A 23,289-nucleotide genomic window follows, 5' to 3' on the forward strand; every position below is an offset into this window, starting at 1 on the left:
AGCTAGCTAACATGAGGCTATAACTAGTAATGCATATGGCTTTCAAAGATACAAATAATATTACTACACAGCTCATACACGTAACATTAGCTAGCTAACAGTATGCTTTAACTTGCGATGAAAACGACTTTATCTCCTAATGTTTTGCACAAGTTGACTGCAGGTATTTACTTAAAAAGTAGCTACAAATATTTTTATTTGGATTCATGTGTGAGGCCATGTACTATGAAAAACTTAAAATAAATAGTTCCAATGGTATTGGCGGTATTGAAAAACTGTCTACTTCCAAATACCCCAGTATTAGGGGCGGAAGGGCAGCCCAGTGGTTAGAGTGTTGGACTAGTAACCGAAAGGTTGCAAGTTCAAATCCCAGAGCTGACAAGGTACAAATCTGTCGTTCTTCCCCTGAACAGGCAGTTAACCCACTGTTCCTAGGCCGTCATTGAAAATAATAATTTATTCTTAACTGACTTGCTTAGTTAAATAAAGGTTTTAAAAAATAAAAAATACGATATACCTAGAAGACTAGAAGACTCACCACTTATTATGATGACAAATTGTGTTTTATGTGGACAATACCATTATGAGGACTCAAGTGCTATTACATGAATGACAGTTATAACTGAAAGTGTCCGATTCTAAGATACAACCAGGAAGTCATTACTCCAACGTCAGTTAGTTCTCCTGAACAAATATTTGAATATTTATTCCAACTGATGGAACACTATTCACACTACTGTCACTAACTGTCACTATACTGTCACTAACCCGTGCAGTATGCAGATAAGAATTACATTCCCTCATAGATACATACAGTACATGCACTAAATAGGTAATAGGCTGTCAATTGAGACGCAGCCCACTCAGTCTAGTTATACAACTATAGCAGGAAGATTCATGTACACTTTTACAAAGATGTTCATTGAAGGATGACAAGTCTTAGTCACACAGAAGCTGTGTGTGTTCCGACAGGGATTAGACTTGTCATTACTGTGAGGTCATTAGCGAAATAAGTCCTCACACACACACACGCACGTGCGCACGCACACACACACACACACACACACACACACACACACACACACACACAAACACTTCTCCAGGCTACGGAAGGAGAACCACAGTATGCACAATGTTTATCCATAAAGAGACATCCTTGACCTTTGGGAGAGAGGGAGAGAACAGTCATGTAAGGATTTTAAATGGACACGGACACAGACACAGACACGCACACACACACACACACACTAATGAGGATGTTGCTGTGTTATGGGAGGCAGCTTCCGGACTAGTAGGTTAAATAGAGCCATTTTATAGCCATGACGGTCACAGTGTGTGAGTATGTGTGTGTGTGTGTTCATGCGTGTGTTTGTGTGTGTGACAGACACCAACTTTGTACACGTTGCTGGAGCAGCTACATGATCTGATACGAGCACCTTATCCCTACCTACAGTGCATTTGGAAACTATTCAGACCTCTTGACTTTTTCACACAATACCCCATAATGACAAAGCGAAAACAGTTTTTTAGAAGTGTTTGCAAATGTATTAAAAATAAGAAACAGAAATACCTTATTGACATAAGTATTCAGACGCTTTGCTATGAGACTCGAAATTGAGCTCAGGTGCATCCTGTTTCCATTGATCATCCTTGAGATGTTTGTACAACTTAATTGGAATCCACATGTGGTAAATTTAATTGATTGGACATGATTTGGAAAGGCACACACCTGTCTATATAAGGTCCCACATTTGACAGTGCATGTCAGAGCAAAAACCAAGTCATGAGGTCGAAGGAATTGTCCGTAGAGCTCCGAGACAGGATTGTGTCAAGGCACAGATCTGGGGAAGGGTACCAAAACATTTCTGCAGCATTGAAGGTCCCCAAGAAAAGAGTGGCCTCCATCATTCTTAAATGGAAGAAGTTTGTAACCAGCAAGACTCTTCCTAGAGCTGGTCGCCGGCCAAACTGGGCAATTGGGGGAGAAGGGCCTTGGTCAGGGAGGTGACCAAGAACCCGATGTTCACTCTGACCGAGCTCAAGAGTTCCTCTGTGGAGATGGGAGAACCTTCCAGAAGGACAACCATCTCTGCAGCACTCCACCAATTTATGGTAGAGTGGCCAGACGGAAGCCACTCCTCAGTAAAAGGCATGACAGCCTGCTTGGAGTTTGCCAAAAGGCCCCTAAAGGACTCTCAGGCCATGAGAAACAAGATTCTCTAATCTGATGAAACCAAGACTGAACTCTTTTGCCTGAATGCCAAGCGTCATATCTGGAGGATAACCTGGCACTATCCCTACGGTGAAGCCTGGTAGTGGCAGCATCATGCTGTGGGGATGTCTTTCAGCGGCAGGGACTGGGAGACTAGTCAGGATCGAGGGAAAGATGAACGGAGCCAAGTACAGAGAGATCTTTGATTAAAACCTGCTCCAGAGCGCTCAGACCCTCAGACAGGGGTGAAGGTTCACCTTCCAACAGGACAACAACCCTAAGCACACAGCCAAGACAACACGGGAGTTGCTTCAGGTCAAGTCTCTGAATGTCCTTGAGTGGTCCAGCCAGAGCCTGGACTTGAACCCGATCGAACATCTCTGGGGAGACCTGGAAATAGCTCTGCAGCGACGCTCCCCGTCCAACCTGACAGAGCTTGATAGGATTTGCAGATAAGAATGGGAGAAACTCCCCAAATATAGGTGTGCCATGCTTGTAGCGTCATACCCAAGAAGACTCAAGGCTCTAATCGCTTCCAAATGGTCTGCATACTTATGTCAATGTAATATTTCAATGTTTTATTTTTAATACATTTGTAACAATGTCTAAAAACCTGTTTTTACTTTATCATTATGGGTTATTGTGTGTAGATTGATGAGGGGGAAAAAACGATTTAATACATTTTAGAACAAGGCTGTAACGTAACAAAATGTGGAAAAGTCAAGGGGTCTGGATACTTTCCAAATGCACTGTATATATACACACAGTATCTACCTCAATTACCTCGTATCCCTGCACATTGACTCAGTACTGGTACCCCGTATATATTGCCAAGTTGCCATTACTCACTGTGTATTTGTTATTACGTCTTATTACTTTCTATTATTTCTCTATTTTCTTCCTCTGCATTGTTGGGAAGGGCCCGTAAGTAAGCATTTCACTGTTAGTTTACGAAGCATGTGACAAATAACTTTTTAAAAATTGAAATACCCCTTGTGTCTTGCATTCCACTCTACCTGATTCATATAGTTACCTCTCTTGTGTACAGAAAGAAATCAATCAAACTGGACACTTAACTTAGGCTCCTAGCTCGCTTTTCGCCTTCGTAAATAGCTCGCTAACAGCTAATTAATCATCTTTGGCTAATGGAATCAAATTGAGGTATTCATCATTATAAACAATGTTTCAATGCAGAGCTTGAATAGGAGAGTGGCTCCATGTGTGAACTATGTGCTCACACAGAACATCACCGAAACAATTACCATAATTGGGCTTTTTCATCTCACTATTATACTGTAGGAATTGTACCCTCAACTCTAAATATACACTCTCAGAAAGAAAGGGTTCCAAAAGGGTTCTTTGGCTGTCCCTATAGGAGAACCCTTTTTGGTAGAACTCTTTCGGGTTCCATGTAGAACCGTCTGGGGAAAGGGTTCTACATTGAACCCAATAAGGTTCTACCTGGAACCAAAACGGGTTCTTCAAAGTGTTCTCCTATGGGGACAGCCGAAGAAACCTTTTAGGTTCTAGATAGCACCTTGTTTTCTAAGAGTGTAACCAATGGCAGCGAGAGCACAAATTAGGCATGTGAAATCCGATCAACAGTATGTATGAGGTGGAAGGACCTGTTACACATGACCTGACTTGGTGCTTCGTAATCATTGGCTTCATCACCCAATATGCTTACATCCTTCCACAGATGTTACTTGAGGTCAAATTGTAGGCATTGGGAATCTTTTATTTATTTAACTAGACAAGTCAGTTAAGATGGAACTCCTGATCACGGCCGGTTGTGATACAGCCCGGGATCAAAACGGGGTCTGTAGTGACGTCTCTAGCACTGAGATGCAGTGCCTTAGACCGCTGCTCCACTCGGGAGCCCACTTATGGAGAATTAGAAGGGGAATTCTCTGGGAAGGTTGGTCCTTCTGAATAACATCCCTCCGATGGTACAGACTTAGGATCTTAATTTCATCACTCTTTTGTTAATGATAATTTTCCTGTACTGCAGGAAATGCAAACTTGTAGTGTATTCAAGGTTTAAAAAGGCTTCTAAAGTTTGTAATTTCCACCAATACATTTCTAACTTGATTTGCCGTAATATAAAATGCATCAACCCCTACAAAGAAAATATCCATTAATTATAATCCACATAATAATTCACATTTCCTGTTGCTGCAGGATTATTTTACTGCTCTAGCAAACTGGCTCAAATTAAGATACTACATCTGTATTGAGGCACTCCAAGATCCCCAGGCACATTACAAATCCAGCTAGAGAGTGATAAGGTCATACAGTCTTATCCCCATACCCCTTTTTTCCATATCTTTGTCTGGTAATGCTAGGACTATTTTCTAGCGGTGCGAAGCGCAGGTTAGCATTTTTCATCATGAATATTCTTCTGGAGGCAGCTCTGCGGAGTGGTCACTAGCTGGCACAGCTATAAAGTCATAAAACCACACTGCTACTGTATTTCTACTTGGGATATTGCTTTTCAACAGTAAAAGTTCAAACATCGCTCATCATTCAAACTGGCCCTAATGCCTAACCCTAACCTTAAAAATGGCCTTCAGCGACGTTTGAACTTTTACCGTTGAAAAGCAATATCCCCAGTATAAATACAATAAAGTACAGACAGTAGAGGGTAAAAAAAATTATTTCTGCGCAAACAAGTGTTTTTTAAACACAACTGCAAACTTCAAGGAGTAGCGCAGTCTAGGTGTTGGTCTGATGGAAATCTGTGATGTCATCGCCCCTCCCTTGCTTGAGGAACAGAAGAGGAGCAATAGAGAACAAAAGAGGAAAGGCCCACCCCCCACTTGTGCTACGTCATGACATACCTTGACCACCTATTGAGATGTGCCTTTTGTTATGTAAATCAGGTGTTGAATGAGGTGAAAAGGAGACTGGAGTGCCACTTTAAAGTAAGACCAAAAAGCTAACCGCTGGGCTATTTAAAGGGAAATCGCTCAGTTCTGCCTCCAGGACAAGACTCATGACAAGAAACGTCAACCTGCATTAGAAACTGGTCAAATTAATATCCTATACCTGTAGGTATAGCTCCAAAGCATTTACAGACAGCCTGTCAATAAGCATAAAACAGAGCAATCCTTCATGGAAAAATGACTTTCAGTCAGATAGGCCAAGATGAGTTTGGAAATATTAGTGATCCTACTGTAGCCTACAAAGCTGTCCTGATGAACCATAGCACTAAAATGCAAATATCATTCATGTGTTGTCTGCTAGCAAACAAATAGCATCTGTCCGTATCAAGCCTGAGTCATTCCCGCAAATCTAGCCTTTGACGCAGGGACTGAGGGTTGCTAAGGAACGTGAATTCACACTTAACCCCTGTTTCCCTCAACCAACAGCTGCGGCTCTCCTTTTGCTAGTTGTCGCTAATGCATTCAGTTCAATCTGGCCTGACACACACACACACTGTACACACACACACACACTGTCCAATCTGCTGCGAGCATGTGCGCCCCATTCAATGAATGCTCTCCCTTTGCCCCTACGCTAAAGACAAAAGGACATGATGCTTGATTATGGGGCCTGAGTGAGTAAGTGATTGTATAGGCTAAACACTGGGAGTGTGTATCTATTGATAAAGTAGTGTCTTCCTCCCAAATGGCACCCTATTCCCTTTTTAGTGCACTCATTTTGACAGTGCCCTATAGGGCTTTGGTTGAAAGTAGTGCATGGTGTAGGGAATAGGGTGCCATTTGGGACGTAGGCTAGCTGTTATGTAGAATGCTGTATACAGGCCTTATCAGTGATTCCCAGAACCTCAGTTGCTGTTGCAGCCTTTGTTGAGGTTATCAATGGTAAAAAGTAGAAGCGCTGGGTTATTGGGATTTGTACAATTTGGTGAGGACAACCAAGAGGCCCTGATTTGAATATAGAATAGAACCAAAACACAGTTAGCTAATTGAAAGGGCACAACAGGCTAATATCACAGTCACATGACATTATATACACTGTGTCTACAAAACATTAGGAACACCAGCTCTTTCCATGGCATAGACTGACCAGGTGAATCCAGGTGAAAGCTATGATCCCTTATTGATCTCACTTGTTAAATCCAATACAATTTTATTCGTCACATGCGCCGAATACATCAAGTGTAGACCTTACAGTGAAATGCTTACTTACGAGCCCTTAACCAAAAATGCACTTTCAAAAAAATATGGATAAGAATAAGAGATAAAAGTAACAAGTAATTAAAGAGCAGCAGTAAAGTAACAATAGCGAGACTATATACAGGGAGGTACCGATACAGAATCAATGTGCGGGGACACCGGTTAGCTGAGGTAGTATGTACATGAAGGTAGAGCTATTAAAGTGACTATGCATAGATGACAACAGAGAGTAGCAGTGGTGTAAAGAGGGGGTGAGAGGTTGGGGGGGGGGGGGGGGGAGGGCACTGCAAATAGTCTGGGAGGCATTTGACTAGATGTTCAGGAATCTTATGGCTTGGGGGTAGAAGCTGTTTAGAAGCCTCTTGGACCTAGACTTGGTGCTCCGGTACCACTTGCCGTGTGGTAGCAGAGAGAACAGTCTATGACTAGGGTGGCTGGATTCTTTTTTAGGGCCTTCCTCTGACACCGTCTGGTATAGTGGTCCTGGATGGCAGGAAGCTTGGCCCCAGTGATGAACTGGGCCGTTCGTACTACCCTCTGTAGTGCGAAATCCACTTCAATCAGTGTAGATGAAGGGGAAGAGACAGGTTAAAGAAGGATTTTTATGTCTTGAGACAATTGAGACATGAATTGTGTATGTGTGCCATTCAGAAAGTGAATGGGCAAGACAAAATATTTAAGTGCTTTTGAACGGGATGTGGTAGTAGGTGCCAGGCGCACCGGTTTGAGTGTGTCAAGAACTGCAACACTGCTGGGTTTTTCACACTCAACAGTTTTCCGTGTGTATCAAGAATGGTCAAAGGACATCCAGCCAATTTGACACAACTGTGGGAAGCATTGGAGTCAACATGGGCCAGCAGGGCAAGAGGGTTGCAGCTCAATAGTAGGAAGGTGTTCCTAATATTTTGTACACTCAGTGTAGACCTCACATTATAGCCAGAACAGTGGAAGGAGGCATGAAATTGAAATGAGATGTGTGTCTTTGAGAGCATGTCTGGCTGCTGCAGTGTAGTAGGTGACTGGGGACAGATTTGTAGAACCTCCACCTGCTCCCTGAGTCATTGGTAAACACATTCATTCACTCTGCATCTTGTTCATTATCAGTATATGGAAGCTTTCCTATGCAGATGGTCCTAGTGAGGCGCTAATGGACTACATTCTCTATCTAGATGTAATTCCTAATAGTCATGATAATCCTGAAGCTTTCCATTGCAGATCCTACTGATGTGTTATAACAGCTGTAGCTGTACTAGATAGAAGTGAAATCCTATGGTTTGTTCCTGATGCACTAGGTTCTCTATCTACATTATATTTCTAGATAGTAATCAAATCATGTAGTTTGTGCGTCCCTGAGTTCGTTTATAAGAGTCATATGATATATTGTACCATACTGGAGCTAGTATTGCAGTTTCTAATGGTGTGCTAGAATATCTATTTGGATTCCATTACTAGATTTTAATCATGTAGTTTGTAGTTTCCTGTCCGTTTGTACTTCCCTGTACTTGTTTATATGAGTCATATGATGAACTGTACGCATTTTCCCGACACAATATGAGGTTATTAGACACTCCCTCCTTATATCAATAAATAATATTCAATTAAACTCAAAGTACATTTACACGTGGTTTATACTATAAACATTAATAATATAATAGTATTGTATTATATTCTACACTGTACAGTAATGATGCTTAATCCTAACAGAAAATGCCACGTAGTCACTGACTCAGCCTTGGCATCAATACTCACAAAAGGATGATAATGTTGGGTCAGCGATGGTGCACATCAACCACTAACTTTATTTGCCAGTCCTAAGGTCATAAGGTCAGGCACAAAGCAATGAACAGGGAGGAAAATGTAATTTCCTACTCAAACATTGTAAAACGTTAAACAACAGCATGGACTTGGAATTGGTTTTCGCTGGAGGACCAACATGATTACTGAGCAACTGCTGTTTATGTGAATCAAATAAGTCCGATTGTAGTAAGAGGTGAACTAGTTATCTGATAGGAATAGGCCTAGAAATCCATAGAAGGTCCCCATAGGCACAGATCTAGGATCAGCTTTAGCCTCCCTAAATCATAACCTTTGCCATAAACGTGGGAAAACATGACATTGTGCTGAGATCAGCATCGTGGGGCAATTTACACATCCTAATATGTGACAATCATCCAACTTCAGCTAAAGCTGAACAAGAACTACACCTGTTCTAATGAGTGTATTAATATTCAATTACATTCAAATAACTTGTATTTTCTGGGAGGGAACTTCGTGGGGGAAAAACATACTGTACATACAAGACGCATAACAACATAGAACACAAAAACATACTGTGTAAAGGATTAGAAGGGTTTGAATGTCATTCTGACGACACCCCTCTGTCTATCCATCAGACTCTCTGGGCGGTCCGTTCCCCTCCACCACCCACCGATGCCACCACAAGCCCAAGCGCTGCCTGCCCATCCAGCAGTGTGGCGTTGTGGGCGGGGGCCAGAGGAGAGGCCTGGCCATAAGTCCCTTGCTCTTCCACCCGAACACCAAGGGCTCCCAGATCGCCATGGACCTGGCCCAGAGGACCGTCAAGAGGCAGGCCAGCTTCTGTAACGCCATCACCTTCAGCAACAGACCCGTAGCGTTGTACGAGCAGGTCCGGATCAAGGTATGTAGAGATTTAGATGGACACAACACCACACCCAAGAAGGTTTATTTACAGTATTTTAAAGTATTCTAACAATGGTAGATTGATTTTATTTGTTTATTTTATTAACATTTTCAAGAAGAAAAAGCCCATTCCTCAGCAAGGTCCCCAATCAACATGTTGAACTGCCAGAGAGGCACCAGAACAACCAGTTGTAGGGAACTTTGTAAGTTGTTCTGTACATGGTGGGATGCTGACACCAAAGGCTCAAAAGATGACGCAAGATATGGAGAGAGATACTAACACGGATCTGTACAATAGGTGAGACTAGCTTTGATGTGTACAGTATCTGATGTATGCACGGTATATATAATGTAAACACACCAAGTCAGGATGGTGATGCGAACACACACACACACACACACACACACACACACACACACACACACACACACACACACACACACACACACACACACACACACACACACACACACACACACACACACACACACACACACACACACACACACACACATCACATCTAGCTTATGAGCTTGTCCAGGTAAATCCTTAATTCAGTCTACTGCTGCTTCCCCCTCCTGATCCTGTGTCTCCCCAAATAGGCTTAGCAGGTTTCCATCTAACAAGCCAGCATGTCAACACAGTCAAAGCACTGGGTAAATACTGCTTATGGCACCAGGGAAAGTGGATGTGGCTTTACTGGGTGTTGGTAAAACAGTGATGAGTGAATAGCAGCAAGCACAACAGTTCATTCAGCCAAGTGCTCTAAAGCAGTGGTTCCTAAACCCTTTTTTTAATAGAATTGCAAGAAAATGATCTTTAAAATTGATCAATTCTCTCCTCACCACATGACAAAATGTGTAGAACTGCAGGAAATAAGTTTTAAACCTGCAATATTGTCTCTCCGAGGGGTGGGAACAGTTTGTGTCATGAACAGTGCTTGTGCCTATAGAAATAGAAAGAAAAGCTGTTAAAACATTTTTGGCTCCGGCCAAATGTCCGGGGGAATTTTTGCCTATTCATTGATTGAAATACCAGTCGCTGTAGCGTGTGAGCTGCTGCTTCAGCTCATCAAACAGCTAGTTCGTTGGTGCTGGAGTGAAACGTGCTTTTAGAAGCCCAATCATTGTGCAACAATTCTAAACGCAATCGCCTGTTAAAAACAGTTTTGATGGCCACGATTAAAATAAGCTACTATTTTTATTTCTCAGCTGGTAATTGATTTGTGCTTCCCTTTCGCCATTCAAGTGCATAGGCAACTAGGCAGGCAATAGTGTGTCACACACCACTTTGCAATGAGCGGAAGGCAGTATGAATTTTGAAAACATATACTTAACTGTTTGAAACCTGAACGTTTTACTACAGTACATATTATGAGGCATGTCTTACCTGGCTTCGAAGTAGCCTAGCCAAAATCCAACCAAACTACAGGCAATTATTTTATAAAGACTTCCATATGCCAGTGAAACCAGTAGCCTATTTCTCTCATGTTGTATTGGTTTTCAAATCAATTTTATTTCATTGTCCAGGAGCCAAATGCACAATCCTAGACATATTAACAACCCATGCTAGATGTTGCATCTTTATCTCCCTTCAAAATTTCGCATGGATATCTTTTCTCTGTCTCATGAAACCGCTCACATGTGTGGTGTGCTTTTGACAACTGTGTATTCCTGCTAATAGCATTATGAAATGAACATTTGCACGTATCCTACTGCCTTGTGCGGATTGCTGCGCTTATAACGTGAAGACTAAATATTGTATCAACATTTTAAGCAAAATATTCTGATCAGTTGCATGAGCCTCATTTCTTTTTACATTTTTGGGGATGTAGCCTCGGTCTTCTAGTTGTATGAATTTGGGATCTATTGTCCCACAACTGTCCCAGATTTTGTTTGGAATGGCCTATTTCTTTCACACAGAACGACAAGCTGTCCAACAGCATAGGTACACTTTTTAACTATGGGGGATAGCAGATTGACATAGGCTAGTGATTTTGCTGTTCATTACTCCTGTTGTTAGCTGAGGAAAAGTAAATGTGGCAATTATTTTCAAATTGCGCATCGGAATTCTGTAAGAAGGACGCACGCCGTTGCATCCTAGAGTGTCATGGTCTGTTGAGATGAATTACCATAATCTAAATGGGATTTCTGTCGCTGTGGGGGGACGCCCTAATCAGGTCACGCACCCAATGCATATGGGTCCGGTAAATGTCTTAAATGTCCGCTAAATTAAAATGCTGCCTGTCAAAGGTCTGCCACCATATTTTACTAACGGAAACCATGGTACAGTTATACAACCAACCAAATTGGCCCATGACTTGCTTTCTTTTGCAACCTGACACCATTGTATAGGCCTAGGTCACAAAATGGAATCTCATTCACAAACAATACACAAAGGGAATCTTCAAACTTCAAGGCAACATTTAGACTTCCTCATAAAGTACAATCCTAGACCGTACACTCTTATGCTACTACAAACTGCTGTAACACCACCGACCTATCATAGTCTGTCCTCCTCCCACAGATCACTAAGAAGCAGTGTTGCTGGAGCGGAGCTCTCCGTCTGGGCTTCACGGCTAAAGACCCGTCCCGTATCAACCCAGACAGCCTGCCCAAGTATGCCTGTCCTGACCTGGTCTCCCAGAGTGGCTTCTGGGCCAAGGCATTACCTGAGGAGTTCGCCAACGAAGGGAACGTCATCGCCTTCTGGGTGGACAAGAAGGGCCGGGTCTTCTATAGAATCAATGAGTCCAACCCGATGTTGTTCTTCAGTGGGGTGAGAACAGGAGAACCGCTGTGGGCACTGATAGATGTCTATGGGTTGACCCGTGGAGTGCAACTGCTAGGTATGTTAAGAAGGCATGCATGCACACCTACACATACATCTCCATACCATTCCTCACTTCTAGCTTCTTGGTAAGGTGATGGACAATGAGAGAATTAGGTGATTTGGTGACCACCCATGCCTTTCGAGGATGACTTTACCGTGAGCACCATGGTCATACAGAATGTAATGGTGCATTTTGTCCACTCCAAAGTCATATTAGGTATTGTAACATGTTTACCGTCTGTAAACATAGTGTCAACTGACTGGGAATTAGATATATTTTCTTATGGTGGATGAGGTTAGTGATAGTTATTCTAACCTAATGTGAACCACTCTAAGATCTGATGACAAGCTCTTTACAAATGCTACCTATATATGACTAACATTTGGCCCTAGTATGTTTGCACCACTATAGCACATGGGCTGCAAAATAACTGCCCTGCTGTGCATTATCGAGGCATGCAATGCAGCTTAACATACATACCATAGAGATAGACTTAGCATACGATAGCCTAACGTTAGCCAAGGCTTAGCATACATACCATAGAGATAGACATAGCATACGATAGCCTAGCGTTATCCAAGGCTTAGCATACATACCATAGCGATAGACATAGCATGCGATAACCTAGTGTTAGCTAAGGCTTTGATGTACCCAGGGCCTATGGCATACTGTGCATGTTTCTGTTCTCTAGGGATTCAATGTGTCAATGTTGTCATCCCCCTTGTGTTAAAAATAGACAAGGGGGTTGGTCACATGTTCCATAGATAGCCCATTTGATCCTAATTGCGAGCCGTGCCAATTGACAGGAGTACAGCGGTATCTCCTGTCTCGGGTAGCAGAGGGGTGGGATGTTTTGTGTTCACCGTGTGATGTGGGAGTCGTTTTATCTGAAGTCCCCCCCCAGCCCCCCCGCACTCCTAGTCTTGACGGGAGGCAGCGATGACAAGTAGCGATAGAAACCTAGCTGTATTCCTCAACAGACTAGCATGGACTCCTGAGAGTAGCAACGTCAGACAACGCGGCCGGAATTCGTTGGCCCAAAGTTCACATTGTCGTCTCGCATTACCGTGACATCCAGAAAGCAAGAATAGCATCGGGGGGGCAGAGAAAAAAAGGTTAACAAAACAAACAAAAAAGATTAAAATGTCAAGAATCATGTGTGTTCCTTTGGCTAAAAGTATATTTCCTACAATGCTTGGACAGTTTGAACTCTCTTCTATAAGTCACTTGGGGAGATCCCTGGCGTCTTGGTAAACCGTATGCTGCTCGGGAGCGCTGTTACAATCGCTCTCTTCAGCCCTAGTTAAATCAACACACAGCCATTTACAGTCAGGCTATAGCCAGGGCAGCCTAGGGTGCAGAGCTCCTATAGGTCCTCAGGGGGCCTTCTGACTAACGTCTGCCCTCAACATACTGGTCGCTTACATCTGAACTGTAATAGGTCTACAATTTTCTTCCCTAGATGTTTTTTTTGACTTTGGGAAAGATTTTATTTTCCTGCTTTGGCTTTCCACCTACATCCAAAATATATACATCATGTTTACAATAAAACCAGCATCCTCTTATCTCTCTGTATACATAGACATGCAGCAGTCCAGTTATTTTTTTTCTTTTTAGTTCTGTAGGCCTATACATCTTTATTTAGGTACAGTAATCTCTTACTGATTTACATGGAACATTCTATGGTCGCCTAATTATGGTTTTGTGAAATTTCACATGTAACAGGAATGAACATGGGGCTTATATTTGTTTCCACCTACCACACACAAACCTCCAGGCTGCCTTCACTTCATATTCCCTATCAGAGGTGGTATCTGTCAGACCAAATCACTTTTTTCCCCAAGCCTGCCGACACGCATGATGTTACATATTCTATTCATTTAACTTAATGGCTCCACTGCGCTGTACATGCATCAGGACACGTCTGTTTAGCTGCTACTGTGAAGTCTAACATCTCCCCTAGGTAATCATCTAAGGTCAGATTTAGCTTTACCCGATAGTGGTTACGGTGAGGTTAAGGAAATGTTTAACTGATCACAGGTTTCTGCTTATTGGGAATGGCACAGATAGAGAAGTACCTGAGGCATCTGTTAGTCATCCTGGTGTTCTCACAGACTACGGTTACAAACAATACCTAGAATAAGTTTTAAACGGTCTCAGTTCTGTTTAATCAAATGCCAACTCCGAAAGATTTATTAAATAAATGTAAACGATCCTTAATAATCACTGGGGAACAAAACTCTGTTGCAAGACATTAGCTATTTTAAAACCCATAATTACACACTGTCTCACACACACACACACACACACACACACACACACACACACACACACACACACACACACACACACACACACACACACACACACACACACACACACACACACACACACACTCTCACAAACATACAGAAACCGTTATTTACCATCTTAGCACCAAAGTGAATACACATGCCTACTTCTAAAAACAAGTGTATTTTGTCCTTCGATAACATCGGTTAAAGTCCCAAGGGTTGTGTTGAGGTCAGCACAGAAGGTTAGGATGACAGGATGACCCCGGTTGCACCCAGCAACAACTTCGAGGCCTCCGATTGGGTGACGCATGATAGGTCCCTCTGTAGGTATTGTGTGATAGGCCCCCTGCAAGAGATGCCTTCCAGACACATTTTAGGGGTTATTTCACATGGCTTAGTGTGATGTAGTGCTTTCCACACCTCCAGTTGGGTGATGAGCATATTCTCTGTCTATCTCTTCTTAACTATCTCTTCTTAACTATCTTCTCTCTCTATCTCTTCTTAACTATCTCTTCTTAACTGTCTTCTCTGTCTACATTCTTTGTCTATCTCTTCTTAACTGCCTCAACTACATACCACCAGCACTAAAATGTAAATGACTTCAAACGTGATACATTATCAGTCATGTAGTGACTCCATGTCTTTCATGTGCATATGACAAATAAACAAGCAAAGTTGACGAGAGCATTGAACTTAACATACAACACCCGTTCTGCCTGTCACATTCTGTTAAAGGTCCCCAAAGCACACACATCCCTGTGTCGCTCCTCTTTTCAATTCGCTGCAGCCAGCGACTGGAACGAGCTGCAAAAAACACTCGAACTGGACCGTTTTGTCTCCATATCTTCATTCAAAGACTCAATCATGGACACTCTTACTGACAGTTGTGGCTGCTTCACGTGATGTATTGTTGTCTCTACCTTCTTGCCCTTTGTGCTGTTGTCTGTGCCCAATAGTGTTTGTACCATGTTTTGTGATGCTACCTTGTTGTGTTGCTACCATGTTGTTGTCGTGTTGTGGTTCTACCATGCTGTGTATTCATGTGTTGCTGCCTTGCTATGTTGTTTTCTTAGGTCTCTTTTTATGTAGTGTTGTGGTGTCTCTCTTGTCATGATGTGTGTTTTGTCCTATATTTTTATTTTTAATCCCAGCCGCCGTCCCCACAGGAGTCCTTTTGCCTTTCGTTAGGCCGTCATTGTAAATAAGAATTTGTTCTTAACTGACTTGCCTAGTTAAATAAAGGTTCAATTAAAAAATGTCATAAAATGAACGTGTACTGGGTCGTTCCACGAAATGAGTGCCTTTTGCTTCCCTTTGATGTGTTAAGTAGAAAGGATGCGCCAATATTGAATTTTACTCACCATCACAGTTTAAATGCTGTCACTATCCACGCTTCCATCCAACCATTTCATGCGGATGAAATACCTGATGCATGAAACAAGTCACAACCGGGCTGATGGAAACATGAAATGCTGGTTTAATTTTATAAATGCAGAAAGATAAATTGTTCGTTCGGCATGGTGGGGTCTTTTTGTGTCTGTAAAGTTAATTATGCGAGAAATGGCGGTGGAAACGACTTAATGCACAAATATTTATATTATTAACCATCATATAGAAGTAAACTTGGAGTCACGCGATGATATGTTGTGTGGTCCTCCCACTATGACTTGGGAAATGATGCAGTTTATTAGTCTCCGGATGAGATAAGTTATGATGAACTTCACAGGGGGGTGAAAGTGCACGGTGATGAGCTTGATGCTCCTTTCCAATAAATATCCAGGGTCTTATTCTGGTGACATGATGATCGATGCTTGGCTGCCCTTTGACAAATATAAATAATATCGCTCTTTATCCATAATGATCTCATCATGTAACCTACCTGTACTGTATCTGCAAGCTGTTGGCTAGAGCACATGTGCCAAGACCAGAGTGGGCACATTTTCTATATAACGCAGCTGTTTTTGTGACAAAACCATCAGTAGAGTTGAAAAGGCGATGGAAACCCATTTAACCTGTATTTTTTATTTGATACGTTGGAATTGAATGACAAAAGTTATTTTTATGTGCACTACGTCATCACACACAGCCTTTTATCCGCAACAAGTCAGTTTGATGGAATCACATCTCTGGTGGGAAAATTTGATGGAAACCTAGCTACTGCCAAAGTTTTGGCTTGGTGGCCAAACAAATGATCTGCAGTGATCAATATGTAAAGAGTAACCTAGGAAGCCAAATGATTAAACACTTTGGCCACCCTGTAGCCTAGCTGTCATAGCCATTCATTTCTGGAATATTGTCAGTCATTACATGCATTTTAGCAAGCTCTAGACTTTTTCCACATTTTGTTGTGTAAAAGCCTTTTTTTTGTCACTAGACTACACACAATACCACATAATGTCAAAGTGGAATTATGTTTTTCTAAATGTTCACAAATTCATTAAAAATTAAAAGTCAATAAGTATTCAACCCCTTTGTTATGGAAAGCCTAAATAAGTTAATGAGTACACATTTGCTTAACAAGTCACACAATAAGTTGCATGCGCTCAATTTGTGTGCAAGAATATTGTTTAACATGATTTTTGAATGACTACCTCATCTCTGTAAGGTCCCTCAGTCGAGCAGTGAATTTCAAACACAGATTCAACCACAAAAACCAGGGAGGATTTGCAATGCCTCGCAAAGAAGTGCACCTACTGGTAGATGGGTAAAAATAAATAAAAAGCAGCATTGAATATCCCTTTAATTACACTTTAGAGGGTGTATCAATACTCCCAGTCACTACAAAGAAACAGGCGTCCTTACTTGCTCAGTTGCCGGAGAAGAAGGAAACTGCTCAGGGATTTCACCATGAGGGCAATGGTGACTTTAAAACAATGACAGAGTTTAATGGCGGTGATAGGAGAAGATGTAGGATGAATCAACAACATTGTAGTTACTCCACAATACTAACCTAATTGGCAGAGTGAAAAGAAGGAATCCAGTACAGAATAAAAACATTACAAAACATACATCCTGTTCGCAATAAGACACTAAAGTATAACTGCTCAAATTTTGGCAAAGAAATAAACTTTATGTCCTGAATACAAAGCGTTATTTTGGGGTCAAATCCAACACAACACATAACTGAGTACCACTTTTCATTTTTTCAAGCTTGGTGATGGCTGCATCATGTTATGGGTATGCTTGTCATCGGAAAGGACTAGGGAGTTTTTCATGGCAAAAAGAAACGGAATAGAGCTAAGCACAAAAAAAGACAATCAAATCAATTTTAATCCTACTTTGTAACACAACAAAATGTGAACAAAATCAAGGGGTGTGAATACTTTCTGAAGGCACTGTATATTTGTAAATTTTGAGTCATTAAATGCATTTTAGCAAAGATGCAAATGTACATGTATTTGAAATACATTTTGTATTGAGGTCAGCACAGAACAATAGTCTTAAAGCCTCTGATTGGGGGACTAATGAACAGACCCTCGGTAGGTATTGTGTGATAGGCCCCCTGCAGGAGGTGCCTTCCGGACACATTTTTGGGGATATTATTACACATGGCGTAGTGTGATTTAGTGTTTTCCACCCCTACAGTTGGATGATGAGCGTAGTGTAAGATCCCAGCTCTAGCTAATGAAACCCAGACAGGCAGAAATATGGGCTAGATAAATCTAGCTACTCTAAGGGTGGCAGCTTCATTCCACAAAAACACACATGGATGGAGAGAGAGAGAGAGAGACACACACACACACACACACACACACACACACACACACACACACACACACACACACACACACACACACACACACACACACACACACACACACACACACACCGTCAATGACGACCATAGAAATGGAGATGTGCTTGCTTGCCTTGCTGTCAATCTATCCTCTCTCTTAACTGCCTTCTCCTTTTTGGCACCATTAAGCTCACCTTCCCCGGCAATATATGTAGCCATAAACAAGTCCATATCTTTATGGCGCTGGTATTTGGGAAAGGTGTGACAGGCGTGACACGTCCTGCTAAAGCCTCCTAGGTAGGAACTGATCCTACACTGTTAAAATGAAGTGCTTTGTAACACTGAGCGTGCCACCATCTTGAAGGAGACAAAACCTTCACTTTGCTGGAGTATTGAAACACATCATCCTGAGATGTTCTGAAACATTACATGGTGTGTTGTAACACCACTAAATCAAGTATTGTGCAACACCTTGCCAGGGACTGGGAGCACTCACAGAAAATATTTTAAACACTATTTTGGTGTTTCAAGTTCTGTTTAGTGCAGAATTAGATCCCTTCTCTTTTGGTGTAGTTTCCTAGTGTCTTAATGTTTACATTGTTTTATGTATTTGAAAATGTGTCATTTCATACAATTTTGGCAGGCACAGTGTTTAAACCACCAGACCCAACTGAAGGTTGAACTGCAAGAATTGAGGATTCTACCTTTGCCTCTTTCATTAACAGTAATGAATGTGGGAAAGGGTGCAGTCCTCATTGAACGTCATTTCGCCTGATGGTTTTGATAACTGTTCATCATGATCCATTACACCTCATGGCACAACAAGCTTAACATAGAGTTCCCTTTCTTCAAACATGCATACGAGGTCGTGTGAAAAAAAATCACAAAGTCAAAATTGTTTGAATTACCCACAATCCTCTTCAAGTGACAAGATAGGAAATGCAAGGTGATTCAAACCAACGACTTCCAATGAGTTCAATCACTCAATGTTCTCTTTCTTTGGTCATCCTCATAAAATACACTTACATTTTCAACAACATTTACAACATATACAATTAATAAATCATTGAAACGACTTGCATTTTGACACTTTATGGCGACAGTTCTGAAAGGACAGAGGGGATAGAGATAGGTGGGAGAAACAGATTGAAGGGTTGGAGCGGGTAATTTAACCCTGGTCTTTGGTGGGGAGAGGGGTGACTAAGCGAGGTGTGTTACGACTAGATCATTTCAATTCAACCCAGAACAATTTCTTACAGTGTGGCTGTGTGGTTGAGCGGGTCAAATTCCAACGAAATGTACCATCTTACTGCCTGTTTTTTTCCCCGATCTGTCTAAATAAATGTAGATTCCACAAAACAATAATTCTCCATAGTCTCTTATCACCGATCAATATTTAAGCTATAAACCACAATGCATTTATAAACCATTGATTTTATGAGAAACACCGTTTTTGTGTTTTGATGCTGCCTTTTACATGCACTGAAACACCAAACAGTGTTTTCACAACACTCTCTTAAAAACACCAACATTTTGATGTTTCAGAGTACTTCATTTCAGTTTTAAAGCACATTCTGTGTATTAAAACGCTTACATTGGGATTACATTCAAACACCCGCCAAACACCAGATCTCAGATTATGTGCACAACTTTTCATGGTTTTGTTACACAATAATGTTGTTTTGAGACTTTCTATTTTTACAGTGTAGGTAGGAACTGATTTACTGTTTCAGGCCTTTAAAGCTACAATATGTAACTTCTTGGGCGACCCGACCAAATACACATAGAAATGGGAGTTATAGATCTTTCATTCCCTTTGAAAGCAAGTCTAAGAAGCTGTAGATCTGTTCTATGTGTGCTATTTCTATGCTTCCTGTTCTGAAGTTTCGTTTTTGCATCTTTTACTTTTGGTTTTGTACATCAGCTTCGAACAGCTGAATATACAATATTTCTGGTTATGGAAAATATATTTCACAGCGGTTTAGATGGTACAATGATTCTCTACACAATGACTGCTTGTTTTGTCACATAAACTGAAATTAGGCAAACTAATCGAATTTTAGCAACCCGGAAATGCCGATTTCTGCGTAGTGCATCTTTAACTGGGCAAATGCAATATCTTCTGGGTTGGGGCAGAATAATGAACCTGATGCCCCTCAGAGGCTTTACATCCAGCAGGGTAAAAAGGGTGTTTCATAAATATAAATGAAGCTCCGGTGCTTCATGGCTGTCTGTCACATATCGTTCACGTGTGCAATGTTCATGCACGTACAGGCACAGAGGCATACAAGTATGAACACACACACAGGTCCATAGAACTGGGGTTAAAGAGGTTGAGGAGTTCCAGCTGCTAGTTTGAAGACAGGGGGGCCAGGCCGTGCTGTGAGGAGGAGGTCACAGTGGAACCTTAATCAGAGAGGGGCCCCAAAGTGACGTCTCTGAAAATGAAGCAGGGAGACTGACGTCAAAACACTGTGTGACAGTTAGAGACCTTTAGGTTCTTCTAACTGTAACAATGTTCAATGGCTCTGTCTCTCACACACACACACGGAATCACTCACTCACTCACTCACTCACTCACTCACTCACTCACTCACTCACTCACTCACTCACACACACACACACACACACACACACACACACACACACACACACACACACACACACACACACACACACACACACACACACACACACACACACACACACACACACACACACACACACACACACACACACAGACTGTTCAGTTGTTGTCTTAGGGAATTTATGTCGTTAATACACTCCAGTACACTTGAAGTGCAGTGAGTACAGTCTTTCACTATGCGTCAACATAAACACACTGTATGAGTTATAGAATTTCTCAATGTAACACAACATAAATATACTACATGAATTATAGAATATCTCAAAGTAACACAACTTAAACATACTGTATGAATTATAGAATATCTCAAAGTAACCCAGTTGTCATTGATCTCAACAATTGACAGGTCAGCCTAACCTTCTCTCTCTTTGTCTCTCTCTTTCTCTGTCTCTTTTTCTCCATCTCTCTCTCTGATCGAAAATCAGAAAGTAATATAAACATTTCAAAGGAAGGGAACATTCTGTTACTTTTCAAATGGCCCTGAAAACATTTTCAAATTGTTTGAGTGTTTTCAAAGAACACTCTATGACATTCAAAAGCCGAGCTGCTCTGCTCCTTGACCTGTTTAAAAGTTTTCAATACAAGTAGATTTTACTTTCTCCCATTTTGGCTCAATGTATTGTTTATACTGTAGGGCAAATCACCAGTGATTGCGGAATGTGCTCTTTTCTAAAGATGTCGACAGGGGCAACAGAGAAAAAAGAGCCCGATGTTTGACACGCGGGAACACAAGCTGTGAGAGCTTGACGGATGAGGTTGTGAGAAAAATGGGTGCTTTTGTTTGTCTTTCGCGAATGTGTCAGAGAAATGTCGCTTATCTCTGGCAAGGTGTCACAATGTCTGTAAGGTTGTCCGAACCTTGTAGAGTGTGTGTGTGTGTGTGTGTGTGTGTGTGTGTGTGTGTGTGTGTGTGTGTGTGTGTGTGTGTGTGTGTGTGTGTGTGTGTGTGTGTGTGTGTGTGTGTGTGTGTGTGTGTGTGTGTGTGTGTGTGTGTGTGTGTGAGAGTGCGTGCGTGCGTGCGTGCGTGCGTGCGTGCGTGCGTGCGTGAGTGTGTGTGTGTGTGTGTCAGCATTAGGACAGATGTGAAGAATTAAAATATGCCAGGTCTGATACGGAAACATATTAAAATCTTTCATATTGCTCTGTTGTCTGGTTGACAGCAGGTTAGAAAGCTGACGTCTCCTCATGGTTATACAGTACCTTTCACGTATGATTTGTTGTGCAGAGGTATCAAATCAAATCAAATTTGATTGGTCACATACACGTGTTTGGCAGATGTTAATGCGAGTGTAGCGAAATGCTTCTGCTTCTAGTTCCGACAGTGCAGCAATATCTAACAAGTAATATCTAACAATTTCACAACATATAACCAAAATACAAGTAAATCTAAGTAAGGAATGGATTAAGAATAAATATACATATACAGTTGAAGTCAGAAGTTTACATTCACTTAGGTTGGAGTCATTAAAACTCATTTTTCAACCACTCCACACATTTCTTGTTAACAAACTTAAGTTTTGGCAAGTCGGTTAGGACATCTACTTTGTGCATGACACAAGTAATTTTTCCAACAATTGTTTACAGACAGATTATTTCACTTACTGTATCACAATTCTAGTGGGTCAGAAGTTTACATATACTAAGTTGACTGTGCCTTTAAACAGCTTGGAAAATTCCAGAAAATTATGTCATGGCTTCAGAAGCTTCTGATAGGCTAATTGACATAATTTGAGTCAATTGGAGGTGTACCTGTGGATGTATTTCAAGGCCTACGTTCAAACTCAATGCCTCTTTGCTTGACATCATGGGAAAATCAAAATAAATCAGCCAAGACCTCAGAAAAAAATTGTAGACCTCCACAAGTCTGGTTCATCCTTGGGAGCAATTTCCAAACGCCTGAAGGTACCACGTTCATCTGTAGAAACAATAGTACGCAAGTATAAACACCATGGGACCACGCAGCCGTCATACCGCTCAGTGAGGAGACACGTTCTATCTCCTAGAGATGAACGTACTTTGGTGTCAAAAGTGCAAATCAATCCCAGAACAACAGCAAAGGACCTTGTGAAGATGCTGGAGGAAACAGGTACAAAGTATCTATATCCACAGTAAAACGAGTCCTATATCAACATTACCTGAAAGGCCACTCAGCAAGGAAGAAGCCACTGCTCCAAAACCACCATAAAAAATCCAGACTACGATTTGCAACTGCACATGGGGACAAAGATCGTACTTTTTGTAGAAATGTCCTCTGGTCTGATGAAACAAAAATAGAACTGTTTGGCCATAATGACCATTGTTATGTTTGGAGGAAAAAGGGGGAGGCTAGCAAGCCAAAGAACACCATCCCAACCATGAAGCACGGGGGTGGCAGCATCATGTTGTGGGGGTGCTTTGCTGCTGGAGGGACTGGTGCACTTCACAAAATAGATGGCATCATGAGAAAAGAAAATTATGTGGATATATTGAAGCAACAGCTCAATACATCAGTCAGGAAGTTAAAGCTTGGTCGCAAATGGGTCTTCCAAATGGACAATGACCCCAAGCATACTTCCAATGTTGTGGCAAAATGGCTTAAGAACAACAAAGTCAAGGTATTGGAGTGGCCATAACAAAGCCCTGACCTCAATCAATAAGAAAATTGTGGACAGAACTGAAAAAGCGTGTGCGAGCAAGAAAGCCTACAAACCTGACTCAGTTACACCAGCTCTGTCAGGAGGAATGGGCCAAAATTCACCCAACCTATTGTGGGAAGCTTGTGGA

General features: G+C 41.7%; 1 protein-coding gene across 1 annotated transcript in view; it reads left to right on the forward strand.

Moving 5' to 3' along the window:
* LOC139567740 (E3 ubiquitin-protein ligase NEURL1-like) overlaps nucleotides 1–23,289 on the forward strand; it is a 68,218-nt gene that overhangs the window by 12,581 nt on the left and 32,348 nt on the right. Inside the window, exons 2-3 of the mRNA XM_071389198.1 lie at nucleotides 8,748–9,013; nucleotides 11,543–11,864. Coding sequence (XP_071245299.1) covers nucleotides 8,748–9,013; nucleotides 11,543–11,864 — 588 coding nt within the window. The remainder of the gene's footprint in view (nucleotides 1–8,747; nucleotides 9,014–11,542; nucleotides 11,865–23,289) is intronic.

The sequence above is a fragment of the Salvelinus alpinus genome, chromosome 2, assembly GCF_045679555.1.
Source record: "Salvelinus alpinus chromosome 2, SLU_Salpinus.1, whole genome shotgun sequence".
In the NCBI taxonomy this organism is placed as follows: Eukaryota; Metazoa; Chordata; class Actinopteri; order Salmoniformes; family Salmonidae; genus Salvelinus; species Salvelinus alpinus.